The sequence below is a fragment of the Channa argus genome, chromosome 3, assembly GCF_033026475.1.
Source record: "Channa argus isolate prfri chromosome 3, Channa argus male v1.0, whole genome shotgun sequence".
NCBI lineage: Eukaryota > Metazoa > Chordata > Actinopteri > Anabantiformes > Channidae > Channa > Channa argus.
In genome coordinates, this window is record NC_090199.1 from 5,917,540 (window position 1) to 5,936,574 (window position 19,035).

General features: G+C 42.1%; 2 protein-coding genes and 2 non-coding genes across 5 annotated transcripts; 3 read left to right on the forward strand and 1 right to left on the reverse strand.

The window, feature by feature from the left end:
• Positions 1-2,464: 2,464 nt before the first annotated feature.
• Positions 2,465-12,741, forward strand: si:zfos-169g10.2 (somatostatin receptor type 5). The gene is made up of 3 exons (XM_067497605.1): positions 2,465-2,599; positions 9,595-10,439; positions 11,089-12,741. The coding sequence occupies exons 2-3, from the start codon at positions 9,660-9,662 to the stop codon at positions 11,806-11,808; spliced, it is 1,500 nt and encodes a 499-aa protein (XP_067353706.1). The 5' UTR covers positions 2,465-2,599; positions 9,595-9,659; the 3' UTR covers positions 11,809-12,741.
• Positions 12,742-13,721: 980 nt separating this feature from the next.
• Positions 13,722-16,124, reverse strand: LOC137123604 (protein CutA homolog). 2 transcript variants are annotated; one of them, XM_067497606.1, is made up of 7 exons: positions 15,971-16,058; positions 15,407-15,472; positions 15,115-15,263; positions 14,818-14,877; positions 14,646-14,691; positions 14,268-14,317; positions 13,722-14,088 (listed from the first exon to the last, which is right to left on the reverse strand). In XM_067497606.1, exons 2-7 carry the CDS (start codon positions 15,467-15,469, stop codon positions 13,989-13,991), a joined length of 468 nt encoding a protein of 155 aa, XP_067353707.1. In that variant the 5' UTR covers positions 15,470-15,472; positions 15,971-16,058; the 3' UTR covers positions 13,722-13,988. The 2 variants fall into 2 exon arrangements, with proteins under 2 accessions (XP_067353707.1, XP_067353708.1); XM_067497607.1 differs by lacking the exon at positions 15,407-15,472 and having other exon boundaries at positions 15,971-16,124.
• Positions 16,125-17,312: 1,188 nt separating this feature from the next.
• On the forward strand, positions 17,313-17,383 carry trnag-gcc (transfer RNA glycine (anticodon GCC)). The gene has a single exon. It is a non-coding gene; the product is annotated as a tRNA-Gly (tRNA).
• Positions 17,384-17,768: 385 nt separating this feature from the next.
• Positions 17,769-17,839, forward strand: trnag-gcc (transfer RNA glycine (anticodon GCC)). Its single transcript has one exon. It is a non-coding gene; the product is annotated as a tRNA-Gly (tRNA).
• The last annotated feature ends 1,196 nt before the right edge of the window (positions 17,840-19,035 follow it).

The following is a 19,035-nucleotide window of genomic DNA, read 5'->3' on the forward strand; positions in this document are numbered from 1 at the left end:
TCTCTAAAATTGTGATTACTAGCACCTTGTGCTTTCTGTCTTTAGTGCTTAGAGTAATTTCATTTCTAACAGTCCACTGAGGATAATTGATTATGATACTTACTTTGTAAAATAATTCAGTTTGCTAATGTCTAATCTAAATAGAGGAGCTCAGGTGAGTCTATAAACTTACACACCCAGAATTTTTATCTCATGATTTTGCTTTATGGTGTGATAATACATTCCACAATAATACATGAATCATTGACAGACTACAGCTACTTTTGTCCATGTACAGTGGTACAGAAGAAGAAGGGAAGAGGCACCTATTCTTTAAAATTATTATTATTATTTTTTTATAATTTCAGGAATCTAAACATTTACTTCAGAGCACAATCAAGTGCAGTAAGTATACGAACCTACAGTTTGTCATTTCGAAAGATGGTAACTGTAGTAGAGCCGCATAATATATGAAAATAACTGAATTGCAATATTTTAGACCAATATTCTGATTCAAATTTAAGAGGCAGTTTTTTCACTGTATTATTCAGTGCAAACAAGGTATAAATGATAAGAATACTCAGCGTTGCACAAGATATAAACTACATGTTTTCCTACAAACTCTCTCCATTTCTGTTTCTCTCTCTTTCCCTCTACTCCCCACTTCCTTCATACCTAATGTGTGTGAAACAGAGAGGGGACTGGGCAGTAAAACTAGGGGCTACAAACTAAACTGTAGAGCTGCTGATGGACCGGGGGATAGATCTTTATTATCCTCACCCCTGCTGTCAAAGCTGTTTCAGCTGGCTCATACACCAAACATAATGGACACAAAAACAGGGCACAGTTTTCCTACAACAAATAAAAGAATAAAACAATTTTGATTCACAGACTAAATGTAAATGTAATAATAAAGCTGCCTGTCAGACATCTTACAATCAGCTGATCAACCTTGTAAGGAAGAAAACACCAAAGCAAAACAGGAAGAGCTGTCACATTTTCAAAATGTTTCTTTCCACCAAGTTGAACATGTAATGTGCCTCAATTAATTCAAACAGAAACCACAATGCTGATCTTTGTTGTCGCTGCAGTTCACATGTACACCATCCATCCAACCTATGGTTATCCTGTTTGGGGTTGCAGGGGAGCAATTTAGAGTCACCAATTAACCTAACATGCATGCCTTTGGACTGTGGGAGGAAACCCGAGTAACCACACGAGCACTGAGAGAACATGCAAACTACACATCAAAAGAGTCCAGCCAGCAAGTGGATACAAACCAGGGACAGTTGACAGTTAAACTTATTATAAAAATGCACTAAGCAAGTAGGTGCTGTTTTTGGTATTAAGGCAGATGGCCACGCTGAGCCTGGTTGTGTCAGTGTTTTTTTTCCATTAAGGTTAATTTTTTCTCTCCATGGTAGTGCTTGCTCACTGGGATTTGGCTATATCTGTTTAGTCTTGGCTTGTTATGTAAAGTGCCTTTAGATGATTTTGTGGCGAACAGCACGATATTCTAAATAAAGTTTAACTGAATTGAGGTGCACCACATCCAATGTGTGGCCTTTGTTATGTATCCCTTAAAATTGCATAGCTTACTTTTATTAGGATGTTTATAATTCTCCTTGTGTTCAGTCATTATTTTATTTGCTTTTATTATCATTATTGTTATAGATTGTCATATAGCATCTACAACAGCATAGAAAATACCACTTTCTCCCCAGTGTCCGTTTTGTTTACTCCAGTCACTTGAATATGTGGTGTAGGTCTGAGCAGTACTTCACAAAAGCACACTCACCCCTGTTAATCTCGGCCCCTGCCCCAGAAGAGGGCCTAAAGTTTGAAAGTGAAAAAAGCATGACTGAAGGAAAGGCAGAGCCTTTAGATATCAAGCTCCTCTCCTGTGGAACCAGCTCACAGTTCAGATTGTTGTTGCTCTTTGTTGCTCTTTTCCTTTCTCTCTCCACATGACCCCATCCCATAGGGATTAACATGGCATCCAGATGCTGAGCCAGGTCCTACCCGTAGTTCTCCCAGTCTCTGAGAAACTGTGAGACTCTTATCAGGTTTTTGACAGTTTCCTTGGTCTTTCACTCCTATTTTTGGCCCAAGAGAGTTCAAGACACGCTAAGTGCAAGTTAAAGTCACACTAAATACTTCTCACTTTAGACTTTAACCTAGCTGTTTGTGTGTGTGTGTGTGTGTGTGTGTGTGTGTGTGTGTTTGTGCGTGCGTGTGTGTGCACGTGCGCGCGTGTGAGAGAGAGATTTCATACGGTGCCCAAGATTCCTGAATTAAACCTTAATGGTCTTACAATGTGACGTTTAATGAATGTCTGTAAATTACAAGCCCTGCCTTAAATTTAAAATATTAAATCATTGCGCCGCGAATAAATCCATAACTCGAACATAAATAGCCTAATTGTGCCCCCAACCGCGCACACGCGTGTGTTTGTGTGTGTGTGTGTAGGAGTGGAGTGTGTGGCTTTGCAAGCGGAGCTCCTCCGAGCGGACACGGAGCTATTTAACGCGTCAGTTCACAAGTGAGTGAGACTCCGTTTGACCTTCGGGAAGAAAACACCACAGAAACCATGTTGCGTTTGAAAGAACTCCAGACGTTGGTAAGTCTCCATGAAACTACTTCTTGCTCTTTCTGCTGTGTTTACTTTGTCCTTTCGTGTGTAAAGGGTTTTCAATCCCGTCGACTGATAAATTGCGTGTGTGTTCACAGGAATCGTATCACGAACATAGTCCAATATTTTATCTCCTTGCTGCCCTGACAATTCAGAGGAGCCTGTGACTCCATGACAGTATCAAAGGCGATAGTCTGTTATACACCGTGGATTTCTGTTTGCCTTTTGCGCATCGCTGGATGATGAATGATCTGCCAATATTTTGTGCAGTAACATAACGGGCTGTAGCTACATATATATATAAAATAGCAATATGAGCGTATGTTTACACTATAATTCTGTATTATGTAGCCTGCAATTATATTATTGAGAAACCTGAGCCCATTGAGTGATGGTTTGACATAACAGTGTGTCAGATGCCCAAAGTGAAACAAACTGCATCAGTTTCCCTGCCAATCGGTCTGCAGCCCTGCTGCGATCTGAGAAAAAGACCCGTCGGTAAACCACTAAGACAAAGAAGTGGAGAAGGAGACAAGTAGCGTTGGGAGGGGATGAGTTAAGATGAAGAGAGGAGCCTCAGCGAGAGTTGAGAAGAGTGAAAACTGAATTTCTGAGCAGAGAAGAGACAAAACAGAGACGAGCGAAAGAATAAAACAACCGTGAAGAGATGAGGGAAGGGAGAATACAATTCTTGCAAAATGAACAGGAACTTTGAAGAATGACAAACAGAAGCCTTCTCTGTTTCTGCCTGATAAACAACATCTTGGAGCATAAACTCTATATCCTGGCTGTTATTGTTTCTTAGTTGCAGAAGACTGTTGCAGCAGAGGCAGCAAGACTCGTGAAAAGGCGTAAAAAAGAAAAAAAAATTAACCTCTCATGCCCCACTCTCCAAATCAGTCTGGGGAAACACACACACACACACACACACACACACACACACAAACGCACACACACACACACACACACCACAGGAGCTCTTTATTTAATTGCCAAACATCCACTCTAATGTTGCTTTTAGGGCTTTTTATTCTGTTCTGGCTGAATATGACCTGTAATTACATGCATCTGTACAGGCTACACATGTGCTGCACTCTGTGTGTGGGGAGAGAAGTTAATTGTAGAAACAACTCCATTTAAAACACTTGTGGCATCACACAGCTTAAATACACTCCACACACATATCAAAACATGAATTTGCCCTCAAATGCTCTTTATTATATAGCTGCTTCAAAGTCTACATCTTTTAAAAATTAACCTCAAACCTTTCACTCAGAGCTAAACGACTCATTTGAATTCAGGTGTATGTGAGACCCCTTGATTTATCTTTCTGCGTATGCATACGTGTGGCTTGGAAAAGGCAAACCACCTCGAAGACGTCCCAGTTGTGTTTGAATGTGCACGCATGCACAAAGAGCTCGTGAGAATATCCGTCAAACTCATGGCTGGTCTGTGAGCTCTCGTCAGGCTTTGTAATGAAAAATGTGGAGGCAGGGATGTGGCAGGATGCAGACTAGATCCAGCCCCTTTACAGCCCCACAAAAATCCATTAACTGAACTGCAGCAGTGGAGGCAGACTGGCCTGTGCAATAAGACTGATGGATCGCCAATTAGCTGACGAGCATCATCCAGTGGAACCAAAAAACCCTTTTTGTTCATCATCGATCAGTGGGGCTACATAACTCGTACACACTGTATACACACTGAAGCCCACTTGAAATATCCCGTATCTGCAATACGTCTAATCCCAAAAAAGGCTCACCCGTAAAAAGTATGTGTGTACTTCAGATGTTTTGCCCTTATATTTACTTTTAGCATTGAATGGTCAATTCGCTTTGGATTTTATGACAAAGATTTACCAAAGATTTCTACATAGGAATCCAAATGAACTAAAAGTAGATGCAGGTTTGCATTGGACCATTAAGCCTGTGTGGTTCAGTCCCCACAGCCTTTTTCAGGTCCAGCCACAAATTTTCAGTTGGATTGAGCTGTGGACTTGGCCTTTAGAGAACATAAGCTTTGTTGCCTTTAAGCCGTGTCTGAGTAGCTTCAGCTGCAGGGTAGCTGACAGGTGACTGTCTAGAAAACAACTTATCTCCCAAGTCAAGGATTTCTCTCTATTTTGCTGCTGTCTTCCATCGGCTGCCGCAGAGAAGCATCCACACAGCTTGATGCTGCCACCACCATGCTTCATGGTGGGGATGGTGTGTTTTTAACCATGTGAAGTGTTTAGTTTGCAACTGTGCAAGAAGTAGCCGCCTTACTTATCTTAATGATAGATTAAGATTTGTGCCCAAAATTGCAATAATCTTATTTGTTATAGTGTTTTGTAAAATCTTAACTTGAAATGATTATTGTTTGCAATACAAAAGTGTGCCACTCTCTAATTAGTAACTTCTTTTGCCACTTCATTATTGCTCTCAGGCACTTCGCTAATAAATGTTCAGGGATCTAACTATAAGGCAAGTCAGAGTTACTGCAGTAACAAATGCTGAGTCTGCAGCAAAATCTGCAGTTATACGTGTTTTTATTGATGTTTTCATTGATGTTATTAATGAAACAGTCTGGTCTATAGCTGTCTGCAGTTGTAAAGGTCAGAGGTGAAATTGCCCTGTGGTGAGGTCCGACTGATGAACACAAGCATCAACTAAAAGTCATGACCTTTGGGGCATTGAAGGCGTTTATGTAAAACATCACAGAATGATTTATTAGACACCGGCACAGTCATTCATTAGCCGAATAAACCTGTTATAAAAGTTGTCGCGTTTAACATAAAACCACCCACGTTGTCAAAGCACACCAAATTATTTTTTTCTTTGGTTGTGCTTGAAAATGTCCTCATTTTTTACACATCCTGACCCTATAAAAGCAATAGTGCCTTTAAATATTGCATCAGGCTATCAGCAGTCATAAATAACGGATCTGTGAAAGTCAAAACGAGGAGTCAAGGCACTTACGTGCTACTACATGTACTACATGAAAACACAGTGTCACAAAGTCTCTAAAAGGGTCCAGCTTTTAATCAGAGAACAGAGTGTAAAAGAAATAATGCAAATGGCCTAAAATGCTCTCGAAGCTCATATTAATGACTGGGTATTGGAGTAGTGTAAATGTATTTCACTGAGCGAACAAATGAATATTTACCAAATAGACATTTGTTTTAATGGTGACCTTGTGGTCTGTTATTCACATCAGCTGCTTGTTTGTACTAAGCTGTGGCTTGAACATTTTTGAGGTAATTACACAGGAATCCACCGAGTTTTTCAGTGAGGAGGAAGCAGCTCTTCACCCCTAGTATCAACCATGCAATCATAAAAAGCCCTTTCATATGCACAGAGTCAAGAGTACTGTCAGTGTAACAGTGCTGACTGCTTTCAGGAAATCCAGCTGTTGCATTCAAGGCCGATGCCTTTGGTTGCACGAAAGATGCATTTGTATGTGTCTGCCTTCTCCGTATAGATGCTCATTTAGCTGTGTGAGAGGTACTAGAAATGCGATCTGTTAATATATCTGAGTGCTGCGCAACCCATACACCGAGACGGAATGTGTCACTTCTGCACAATCACAACTAAAGGAGAGTGGAAACTAATGTTTAGGCAAAGAAATCAACCCCTTAAAATATCAAAAGCTCAGGCCCCGTGGGACTTAGGGTTTTGCAGGCTTTGACACGTCAGAGACTTGCGCCTTCAAAAGCTGAGGCCAGTTTGGATGGTTTCCCACAGTCTTCACTATCAAATATTATAATAATAAAATACATCATCAGAGCTTTCGAGTTATGATTGAGCAGAGATGACAGGTGTTGAAAAGGTCATGAACGCCAGGGTTGGGATTGTTTTCAAACCGTTTTATTATTTCCCATTGCTACTAGTCGTTAATCTTTGTTGGACCGAAAACAGGAGTAAAAGGAAAATCACAGCAAGAGTTAGAGATGCTAACGCTCTCTACCATCAATAAAGTCACACTAAATAGCAACTCTAGAAACAAGCTCCCTCTCTCTGTCCTCACTCTTTGTATTGTGCACTGTAGCACATGGTCACTTATTTGACATAACAAACCATGACGTGTCCTTCTTTTCGTGACGCTGTGCGGTGACCTCCGGCTCAGGTGTGTGCACTGTTATGAAGGACAAAAATGTCTCATTTGTGTTATTCCACCGCAGCCTTCAAACATACTGAACCCTCCTCCGCAGCTCAAACCTGAAGGTGAGATATGGCCATTTGGAGGCCGCGCAAACAAAATGCAAACTCACACACGGTTGGTTTATCTGAAAACGGCTCCCGCGGGCAGCTGTTGGAGCAGAAGTTGCATGAAACCAAAACAAAGAGCTAAAAGATGCCGCTATGCATAAGAGAGGGAAGAGTAACTGCAGAGTTACATCAGTTCCAACGGTTCCCTCCTCCTCCATGTTCAGAAATAGCACCCACGCTAAACAATCTTCTCTGTAGTGTCATTTTGTTGCAGAACAACTCCGTCCCCATCTGCTCCCTTTTCAATCAACTTTTGCTCCCATCATATGTCTGTGACGGGAGTTGTAAATAAACAATAGTCACTAAAATCTGCATCACAATATGCCCTTCTAGTCGATCACGGGACCACGGGAGTAATCAGTGGATCACAGTGTACTAACGGCCTGACTTAACCTGCTACTGTGTGCATCCTGATGCTGACATCATACAAAGCCCCTGGTGACATGGACATTTCACTAAGACCTCTAAACCGGATCCGCACCTAGCACGGGCTCAGAGGACAGTTTCCATACACAAGTGCACATGTCACTCACTTGTCCACTCAAACACAGTGCTAACAGAACACTTATTGCCCCTGTATCTGAATCGCCTCTGTTGTTTGTCTAACACCCCCCCTACAGACACACACACATACATTTTGACTGTCCATCGCCATAGCAACTTCTCCCAGGAAGTTGTTCTCTGAGGCCGTCGTACAATGGTTGACAAATAAGGTGATGCCTTCTGGGAAGAAAGATTGTCCATCTGCTCTTATTGTGTGTGTCAGAGATTAGGATGGAACAGTGTTTGGGGTGAATAAAGGGAAGTGAATGTGAACATGCAGATATGTAGCTAAGTGGATTTTAGTAGTGTATTAATTCTATCACTGATTATTTATAATTTTTTTTGTCCTGTATTTTGTGTACAAACCTTATCTTGTGGCTGTTTTAAAAAATTTTTAAATATATATTTTAAAAGTGTATGAAGCTGCATCTTTGTTTAGATTTATGACCAGAGAAATTCACAGCTTGCTTTGGATTTTAGGGTAAACTAGTGTCTGTCATGTTCCCTTCTAGTCCTGAATATCGTGTAGGTTACTTTTAATTTCTTGACTATGAATAAGCAGTTGCTGTTTTTAACACATATTCGCAGTTGAACCTATTTCCTTATTCTCTACTCTCTAGGCAGCACTGCAGAACATATTACACCACAACAACCAGACCCAAGAACAGTTTTACACATGCCACCACGCAGTCGATCGATTAAGTTGCCGTGCATTTATTTAAACTTTCTCTATGTGCAATAAGATGAAGACAACGCAACCATGTGCTTTAAATTAATAATTAAATTAACTTTCATTTGTTATTATCACTTACATACATCCACACGATCGCCTCTCCTCCCCTACAGTATATTGTTCCATATAATCACCATATGTAAATAATCCTTGCCCAGCTTTAATACTGACGAGAGCCGATAGAAGCTGGAGTCAAAATGTATGCGTACACTCATTTATATCAGTGTGTACTTATGTATTTATGAGGGTCAAGTGGCTCAGATCCTCTCACAGTTGTACAGCATATACCACATTCAGGACACCTCGGCTGTTGTTGACTTAAAGTGAAAGCTTACTGTGCACCAACACTTCACGTGTGTGAACAGGGACGATGAGGTGGTGGTGTTTCGTCTTAGCTACAGTAGCCTTTAAGCTGCAATAAAGCCAAGCGCCCTCGTTTTTTTTATTCATTTCTGGCAATAATAAAATCTTGCGTAGGACTTTTACAAACACACCGACTCTCTACATCGACATTTACTTCAAATGTGTAACCTTCACTTTTCATCCTCCTCACCTCTGCATTAATGCACTTAGGTTAAGGTTGTGGAGGACATGTCTCTGTTATCTTTTTTTTTCCTCTGCAGGTTAATGCATTTTGTTCCTAACAGAGCACCAATTACTGGCCTTCGCTATGAGGGATGAGGGTGTGCCTGCGTGGGGCATGGTGGTTATTAAGAAGCCAGGGGGGCTTCATAAACAAGTCTTGTAGTAATAGAACTAAGCATGTTCTGTTTTTGTTCCGGTGCAGACTTGTTTTTGTTGTGACGGAAGGAGGCTTGTTACGTTGATTAGTGGTTTGGTATTCTAGATGCAGATGGGCTGAGATTGGAACAAACTTTTTAAACTTTTGACTGTCAGATCCGCAGGAGCAGCTTAGCTGTACGAGCAGCGATGTTTACATGGAGATGAGGTCCAATCGCACGTTACATGTACTTTATTGAAGAGTTGATTCTAGAGAGATGATGAAAAATTGAAGTAAGAGGAGGAACAGGACACAACAATGGTCAACACTAAGAAGTTGTTACTCCCAGCTAAGAATAAGTCCAGCACATAATTATTACGCCACAACTTGTTGCATTTCCACTTCATTTTCTATGGATTTGGAAAAAACAAGTGGTAGTTTATGAGCTTTTGAGGTGCAGATAAAAGTTTTAATTTTTCTATATGTGGACACAGCTAATGAAACTGGCTGTGGTCTAATAGGAAGATGTGGATCTTCCATCTAACTTTTGCCAACAAACAACAAGTCCCCAAACATGGTGCAACTTATTAGTTATTCAGATTAGTTGGTATAGTATTTTTCATACATTATCATTTCAATACTATCAACCACCTCATCGGTCTCTTGACAATACTGTAAATACCTGCCTTCTTTCCAAAATGTTAAACTACATGCATCATTAATGTGTTTTTCCTTTTAGGGCTGTTGACCTGTCACTGATGGGACCTCGCTGACTTCTATTGCCTCATATTCCTTAACTCCTTCATGGAAATCATCCAGGCCACTCGTGTTTCCTTCCTGCCTCAGGGAGCCACTACAGCTACCTGGAGCAACAACATTTCCCCCCCTCACTCTCATTTCCTGATCCTCTCCACCCCCTCCGAACAGTTGGACTTCACACCACCTGATGGCTCTTTCCTAAACAGCACGTGTCAGAACTGCACCAAGCCTGAACCTGTATCGCTCCCTGGTTTGGCTGGGATCTTCATTCCTCTTATCTATGGGATCGTGTGCATCGTCGGCCTGGTGGGAAACACTTTGGTCATCCACGTTGTTGTCAACTACACCAAGAATGAGTCAGTCACCAACATCTACATCCTCAACTTGGCCATTGCGGATGAGCTCTTCATGCTAGGTGTGCCTTTCCTGGCGGTGCAGAACGCCTTGCTCTCCTGGCCCTTCGGCTCTCTAATGTGCCGTGTGGTCATGACAGTGGACGCCATCAACCAGTTTACCAGCATCTTCTGCCTGACTGTGATGTCAGTGGACCGCTACCTGGCTGTGGTGCACCCCATCCGCTCCTGCTGGTGGCGGCGCCCCCATGTGGCCAAGGCTATAAGCGCCACAGTTTGGGCGGGGTCTTTTGTGGTGGTGCTGCCCGTGGTGGTGTTTGCAAATGTGCTAAAAGATGATGGGAACTGCAGCATCGTGTGGCCCGAGCCAGCAGAGGTGTGGAAGACGTCCTTTATCGTCTACACATGCACTGTTGGCTTCTTCTGCCCACTGCTGGTCATCTGCTTGTGCTACCTGTTGATCGTCATCAAGGTACAGCACTTACATCTACACACTCTACCGCATGTCCAGATTTTGGGGGAAAATGCTGGTTTCAAATTTGGTTTCTTGCTCTTGTCATTCACTTTGGCAAATAGCACAAAATACTATACTAGCGATGAGCCTCAGACACCGTTTAAGTCCCTGAGTCATAGGCCGGTAGTTAATATTTTAGCAGAAAAAAGTCTATTGTCCATTGACTGTACAAAGAAGTCCTTCCAAATAAAGCTGTAATGGATCGACTCCCCTTAATGCATTAACCACTGTTATCAATAACTGCAGAAGCGCACTGGAGCACATCCTCTATAATTGGACTGTTTTCCGTCCACGATTTTGCAGGGCAATTTCAGAGAAATCATATAGAAGCACAATGTGTTCGAGCTAATATGTGATTGCTCTAAAGGAAACAAGATGAAGAATAATCCACTACAATATAAAACATGATTAAGCCTCCACTTATTTTCAAAAAGAGAAGCCTCTTGTACTTGTAAAGTGATGTTAGGTCGAAAGCTTGAAGTCGTATTTTGTTACGTTGGCGGCAACAATCTCAGCAATGCAGATGCTGTGAGTCTGTTTCTCTTTTAATTAGGGTGAGCCGACTTTAAATGAGATGGGTAACTATTCCTTTTCTTTCTTTACAAAGGTGCGAAGTGTTGGAAAACGGGCACAGGCCACATCATCTCGGCGCAGGAAATCGGAGCGTAAAATCACCAGGATGGTGGTTGTAGTCGTGGCGGTGTTTGTCCTCTGCTGGCTGCCTTTCTATGTTCTGAACATTGTGAACCTCCTGGTGGTCCTGCCTCGGGACTTCAGGGGCCTCTACTTTTTTGTGGTGGTGCTGTCATATGCGAACAGCTGTGCCAACCCCATACTGTACGGCTTTCTCTCCGACAACTTTAAGAGAGGCTTCAGGAAGGCCCTGTGCCGCACTTCACGCAGGGTGAAGAGCAACGAGAGGGCTGGCACAGAGGTACAACGCGCCACGGAGGAGTGGGGCGGCATTGTATACCAAACGCAAAAGAGTGAAGGAGTCACCAATGTGCGTGGAGAAAACTGTGGCGAAAAAGAAGGAAAAGAGGAGGAAAACAGTGGAGCAGCAGGGTCCATGCAGATGAGTGAAATATGCAAAGTGTCACGAAATGGAAACCAGAGTGGTGTAACAGAGGCCTCAAGGACGCAGGTCAGGCAGAGTGGCAACCCTGCGCTGGAGCTTCCAAGTCAGAGTGCCAAACGTGGAGGACAAACTGGAAAAGGCCGACGTTTCGATCCAACTGGGGCAGAGTTACCGGTGACGGGTAAAAGCAGGTCCCACCCTGACAAATTCCTGGACAAAACCTCTGTGCTAGAAATCAGTTATTTGTAACAGACGCACACCTGTTTTCGGCGGATTCCCACGTGTACACATGTGGCTTTAAACGGTTTCGCAGGTGTTCTGAATTGGATGTGAGCAAATATGGATCGTACTTGCAGATAACAGGCTTGCATTATTTCCTAGTCGGCGAAAACAGTGTTTGCTACGGTGTGAGAATGTAAAAAATAACGAAGCTTTGACTAAACCTAAAAGCAGACAGTATTAAACATGCTGGATTTACGCCAAAGGAACCTGAAAGGATCGTAGATCAATCTAAAGGTGTGCAGAAACAGTCCATTAGCAGCTTGTACGTCGGTTTTGTTGGTGTCGTTTTTCTCTTCTGGCTCCGGATCCTTCGAGTTCAGACTATTTTCCCAACTGTTGTGGTACTTTTTACTGAATCCCTGACTTCACAAAGATCGATACAATGCTGTCGGTTTAAGTGGCGGGAGCTTTACTGACTTTGCTAAATGGGCTACTACATTTAAAACATCATCAATGTGTTTATTTCTGTCACGCTGAAGGAGACACTTTGAAAAATCAGGAACATCTTGTACCGAAATGACTAATGCACTACAGTATATGAATCACAACACAATTAATGACCCACTGGGAGATGAAAATGTCAACTATATTTACTTTTAACTTTTACTGCTTTGGCTTTTCAGAACCACCCACAAAGGTAAACTGCATAATTTCACATCTCACAGCCTTAGTGCTTTAGTTCAGCTTTGTGTGTAACTGCACCCATTGTGTCTGAGCATCCAAAACAGCTGAACATGGATATAATGCAGCCAATGCATTTCTTTTCAAAGCAATTCAGAAACTAAATTTGCCCTTTAAGGGGTTAAATGATCACCTCTTGCTTTAGCGTACTACCTGGCATGTGCAATAAGCTAAACATACTGCCATTTACTCCAATCTGTAAAGGAGGTTTTTACTAAAGCCGATTCACAGTTTCTATTTCCTTTGTGACTATTCAGTGTTGAACATTTGTGTTAAAGTGTCTCTCTTTCAAATTTTCTAGCAAGTCTAAAATCTAGCTGTGTTAAAACTGCTTACTCGATGTAGAAATTACATTTTGATGTGCTAAACCTTTACAATTAAGTGTACTTCTGATTAATACAAGAATTACTTTTCCTTGTATATTACTGTCCATACATTAGATTTATTTAAACACCAAAGATTGTATTAAAAATATCTACCTGTGGAGCAGAACAACAACCTCTTTTGGTACAATTATTAGTCTTTGATAAGTGTTATTCCAGTTAAAAAAAAAAAAAAAAAGACTCTGCTTTATGCTCATTAACAAACTGGGAACGACGGGGGGGTGTTTAGGAGTCTATGTGTGAGGTCTATGTTTCACATGTATTTTAGGTTCATAGATTCCAGTTTCATCCCAGATTTTGAGTCCAGTCCCACTTACAACATGACTGCTCTTTTCCCCAGTTTACGTCTTGTGATCACCAAAAGTGCAGTGTTTGCTTTCAGATGTTACCAGGTGTTATCAGCCATGTTTTGAGAGCTTTGGTGAAGTACTAAAGCTAAGTGTAATGTGGTGACAGTGGGCTCAATAAATGTTTACATACGACACATATATGTAAATGTTTTTGTCCTTCTATGCAAACATATTACTTGACCTCTGCACACTGTACGTACGTGTGTGTAGAACGTATTTACCTGTGTAACATTTGACATTATGTCCTCTCAGCTATATGCTTGTCATTGACGGACGTAAAACCAAGGAAAATTAATCCTTTCATATCACATATTACTTAATTCATTAGAGATGTAACCAAAGTATGTTCGGATTAAAGCCTTTAGAGGAAGCTTCAGACCAACCAAAGATGGTTAACTTTGAAAGTGATGGACCGTGGCTGCCATCTAGAGGTACAATACAGATAACAGAGGGGAAAAGTCTCAAATCATTGTTTTGTTTTTTTAAACAAAATACATGTTTTATTCACTTCAAATCTCACAATCTGTTATTTAAACAAAAAAAACTGCTTTGTTTTGCCCTTTGCAGTTAACAATAACACCTTAACATTACAGTTTTGGATGGGAGTATTCATTGCATTTAACCTGTTGAAGAACTGGTTGTGCGTTCGAAAAGTGTGGTATTATCCATTAAGGTGACGTTAATTTTATATCAATTTAGTCATTAATTGTTTCACCCATCCATCAGTCCACACTTATTCAGGTACAACTTCTCCTATCCACTTGAGGTAAGGTGGGTTGCCCTGGTCGATAGGCAGACTGATGACCTCGGCCACCTCATAAGGATGATTGGAGCTGAAGAGGACAGTGAACAGCTATGATTAAACTGAGTATGCGGAGAAGCACACAGTACATACAGACAGCAGTAATTAAAGCCGTGCTAGGCAGGTAATGGAACAAGATGATCCACAGCGTCCTTTTAGAGTTACACTACAGCAAAGAGTTATCTGTTAGGAGTTTTAAAATAAACTTACCGGACATATTCAGCAAGAGCAGGCACCTTGGAACTTCTTGTTTTGATCATCTAAAGAGAGAGAGAGACACTAGGTCAGCTTGACCAACTTCATCAAACACTGGATGAGTCATATTCTTTCTGATATGTCTCTGTCCCCATCATGACGGAAATACAAAGCTATGGCATCTCTATAATCTTGTTCAGTTTACCTGCGAAAAGGTTACATGTACAAATTTGTTATTTTTATTTTGTATTTTTTAATCTGTTCAGCTTCCAAGCATTACATTTTTAAAAGTAAAACACTGTTTTCTATTGAAATAAATTAGTAAATTCCAGTAACTGTGGTAGAAAAACAAAAATTTCAATAATATTGGAAATTAAACTTGTCCAGACTCACCAACAGCACTTCACTGTCCTCCTCAATCTTCCCCTGCCATTCATAGCTGAATAAACAAAAATACACGACAGAGTAATTCACATTTGTTTATGAAGTAGCAATAAAACAGGATCAAATCCTTAATTTAGCTCAGACCAGCATGATGCTGAAGAGCAGCCACATCAGAACTTACACAGATTTAATGGCTGGAAGAATGTTGACACAAGCTGCTAGCTTCTTTTCTACAATACCCCTGTTAGACAAAAAAAATAAAAATAAATCAATTAGTCACAAATGAATATGCATCAAAGAAACGCTGTTGGCTAAATGTATCCTGCTGGGTCACGCAGGTTTTTATTAAACAGAAAACCTGATGTTCATATGTCACAGCAAAAGAGAAGAGGAATTATAGAACCATTATTAACTCAAGTGAAAGTAAAAAATACTAAACATTTTTTAAACAGAATTCAAATATTGCTAATTGCATTACTTGGCCAAGTCTCTAGCCACTGTGTCATTGGGACAGGTGACGAAAGCGGCAGAGTGCGTCCCCGACATGTACGTCTCAGATGCCATGGAAAATGCCCTCAGACCAACAGTCCTCAACAGCTGGAACATGCACACACTCAGGAACACAGTCTGGGGAGAGAAAGGAGAAAGGGGGGTGAAACTCAATTAACTACAATCCAAACACAAAAGAGACGTACACAGAGGAAAACACATACACACGCAAGTGCAAAAGATGTGGTGTTAGAGGCACCTGTGTGTCTCTGCACACTCACCAAAACCAAAGCTTTTAAGGATCCACCTTGTAGTGTCTCTGCAATGTGCGGCCCAATGTGCATTACCTGAGCAGGTCAAACAGAGGAAGCGGTTATGTGTCCGACGGGAGGGTTTATACCTGGCTGCCTGTAGTTTAAAGTACTCTGAAGACGAAAGTCTTCAGAAACGTCCTGTACTCAAACAAATGATATAGCTAGTTCCCAACGTGACACACATTTGTCAAAAGTGAAACATCTGGCCTCGTGAAATTTCGCTTTCCATATCTTCTCCCTGACTTTGCCTATTGACACCTCATTTCTAAGTAGCTCTGGATAAAGGCGTCTAACTTTACCATATTCCCACATGCCCAGCAACGTTCAATGTGAAGAGCAGGAGCTTTATGGAATTTACCCCCAGTGCAGTGGATGTACTCTGATTGTTGGAACCAATCTACCAAACGGCCGAATGATTACAGTTCACTGGTGAGTTGTACATTATTTTTACCGTCTCAACAGTGTTGGGCTTGATAGCATGTGCGCACTGTTGTTAGCTGCATGCAAAAGCACAAAACGCTGCTACTTTACCTTCTAGAGGCTTCACCGCTCTTCTTGGCGGAAGTAACTCTGACTACGGAAGCCGGAAATGCGGGCGCATGCGTGGTTGCGCTGAGTCCCCAAAATGACAGTAGTGTTTAGAAAAATAGAATAGGCCATAGAGTCACTTCTGGTGCTGTGTACTTTAGTTATTTCTCTGTTATTAATAACAATGTTCATGTGCAGTGGGGTTGTGCTACGGGTAACAGTGTCAGTGGAGCGTAACATAAAGTATTCATGTTAAATCCGGACGCTAAATGGGAAAACTACTGTCTACGGTTCGACTGTCACAATTTGTCACCTCGAAGTTTTTTTTTTTAGATTTATTACTCCTATTATTGTGAGTATCCTAAAGTATCCTTTTTGAATACTTCAGATTCCGTAACTTTAGATTAGCGCTAAAAGTGTGGAAAAGGTTAATTTCCTTAGCAAGACCAAAGAAAAAAGAATGCATTAACTAAGATGGTTAAGTCAGTCAGAATATACTTAACCAAAATAGAGTTTAACATACAGAATAATGCCATTGTTAAGTCCAGTGACTCACGACTAATACAAATCACTTGACCTTTTTACCCAGTTGTAACACTGACTTAAAATCATTGTAACAAAGCTCAGCACTCAATAATTTACTTTTTACTAATAACTATGCATTATTTACCTATTTTTATTTAATCATGTAGACATCATTGTATTTCATGTTGTTTATGATCAGTCTGAGCAACAGTAACGGTCTCGTCTTGACTGTGTTTTAATTCTGCTGGTCCTTACTCCAGGGAAGAGCTCATGAACATCAGAGCTACTACCCCCGTGGATTTTTTTCCGACTTTTTTGGCTTCTGTCGCGGATTTACTGGAGGCGCGTAACAACGTGACACGCCGCAGAAGAGGTAAACGCTCGGCCGTGCTTGTGCGTCTCCACAGGCGCGGATTGGGACGGCGCTCCCCGGTCTATTCATCTCTTATGTGCGCTCACTTTGCAACAAAATGGACGAGCCGACCGTGCTGCTGAACATAAACAGAGACTTTTCTGCGTCCTGTGCGTTTGACGTCACGGAGAGGTGGCTGTGTGATCCTCTACCGGACTTCTAACGGTGTGATTTTCAACTTTACAGAGCGGACACACACACACGGGGCTTTCCGGCAAAACAAAGGGAAGTAAAATCTGTTTTTACGGCACTAGTGGCCGGTGCTGCCTCTGCACTGCTCCCCCGACCTGGCGCGGTTAGCAGTGTGAGAGCACGCAGACGCCCCACAGCGGACACTATGAAACATCCCCAGTCTTTAAGCACTACGAGAGAAAAGAAACTAAACAGTTTTTGTTAGGAATTGTGTGAGCATTGGTGGTTCAGTGGTAGAATTCTCGCCTGCCACGCGGGAGGCCCGGGTTCGATTCCCGGCCAATGCAGCTATCTTTTTTATTTGTATCTTATTTTATTGTAAAAGAATGGTGATGCAGGTCTCTAAGCAGTCAGAATCAGATGTCGAGAATAATTTTTCGCAGTTAGCTACGGGAAAAGACAGCAGATGTATTAATACTAATGCTATAACTAATGTTAGCATGTTAGCTCGTCTAAGCAGTCGCCATCGTTTAGGTTGAATTAAATTTAAATTGACATTAACCCACACGACACAGACACAGACGTAACGTACACAGAGCACGGACAAAATATCCGCCTTTGCACGTTCCTGCCTTATATAGTTTCAATCATTAATTATCGGCCGGCAATGTCCTTACATCCGCTGGTCCACGCAGCCTTCGTATAGAAGAGACTAGGTACGTGTGTTTGTGAGCATTGGTGGTTCAGTGGTAGAATTCTCGCCTGCCACGCGGGAGGCCCGGGTTCGATTCCCGGCCAATGCAACGCTCCTTTTTTTTTTTTTTTTTTTTCAAATAAGGTTGTTTTATTGTAAACGCTGGTGATGCAGGACTCTAAGCAGTCTGAAACAGATGTCGAGAACTATTTGCACGTTATTTAACGCATCACAGCCTTGCTACCATCACACATGCAGTGGCAGTGGACAGCCACGTGATGGCAGCTTTGGACAGCGCCCAAGACAAGATGCTTTACGATCATCCGTGCTGGCTCCTACAAATGTATAGGGTACACGCATATGCAATTAATAAATTCATGTCAACAGGGTACCAGCGATGTCTGTGACTGCTGGTGTGCACACACATGATGCTTGGCGTGTGTGCGCACACGTGTGTGTGTGATTTTTTTTTTTTGTCCACTCTGCTTGATAGCATCCACCACCTCCCTCACGCTCTCCTCCTTTTTTTGCCCTCGTCTTTGATTAAAGAACGAGCCACACACACGCACTTGACACACGCGCTCTGAGCGAGACAGATTAAGCCGTAGCTGATGCGAGACTTCTACCACACACGTGGACACACATAAAGACGCACAGAGACGTATTAGCGGAGCTTGTCAGGCATTTGCAAGTGCAATAGGGAGCAATGGAGGAAGGAGGGATGTGTTGGTGTTAGGAGGGGAAGGGGGCGGGTTGTTCCCATGGAAACTGTGCAGTCAGCACATCTGTACGTGTTATGCGCTGTCCTCTCTCGTTGGCAACCCGGGGGCCTCCCCCCACCAAAGCTGGCCATGAAAGCATGTGCTCACATGTAAGGAAGACACACACTGGCAAACATGCACAACCACATGCCCTGACCCCGTTGCCATGGTAACCACATAGCCCTAAACCTAGGGTTTGTTATCTTAGAGTAAGAAACAATGCATGTGTTTGTGTGTGTGTGTGTGTGTGTGAGTGAGAGTGACCAGAGACCAGACATACACACAAGTTGTTACTTGCACCAGGCAACTGTCCTACCCTGTGTGCATCAGCCCCCAATTTCATCCTACTTTTTTCTCTTGCTCTTCTTCGGAGTCTTGCTCTAACCCCGCCAATCCTTCTCTTCTTACCCTCTCCTCTCTCCTTCTGCCTTTCGCCCCCTCTCCCTCCGAGCATGAGGAGAATCAATATGTTTTCAATTTGCAGCAGAGCCTTCCTCCTCTGCATTCAAATCAGGATCTTTAACTTACAAAGCGAGAGAGAGAG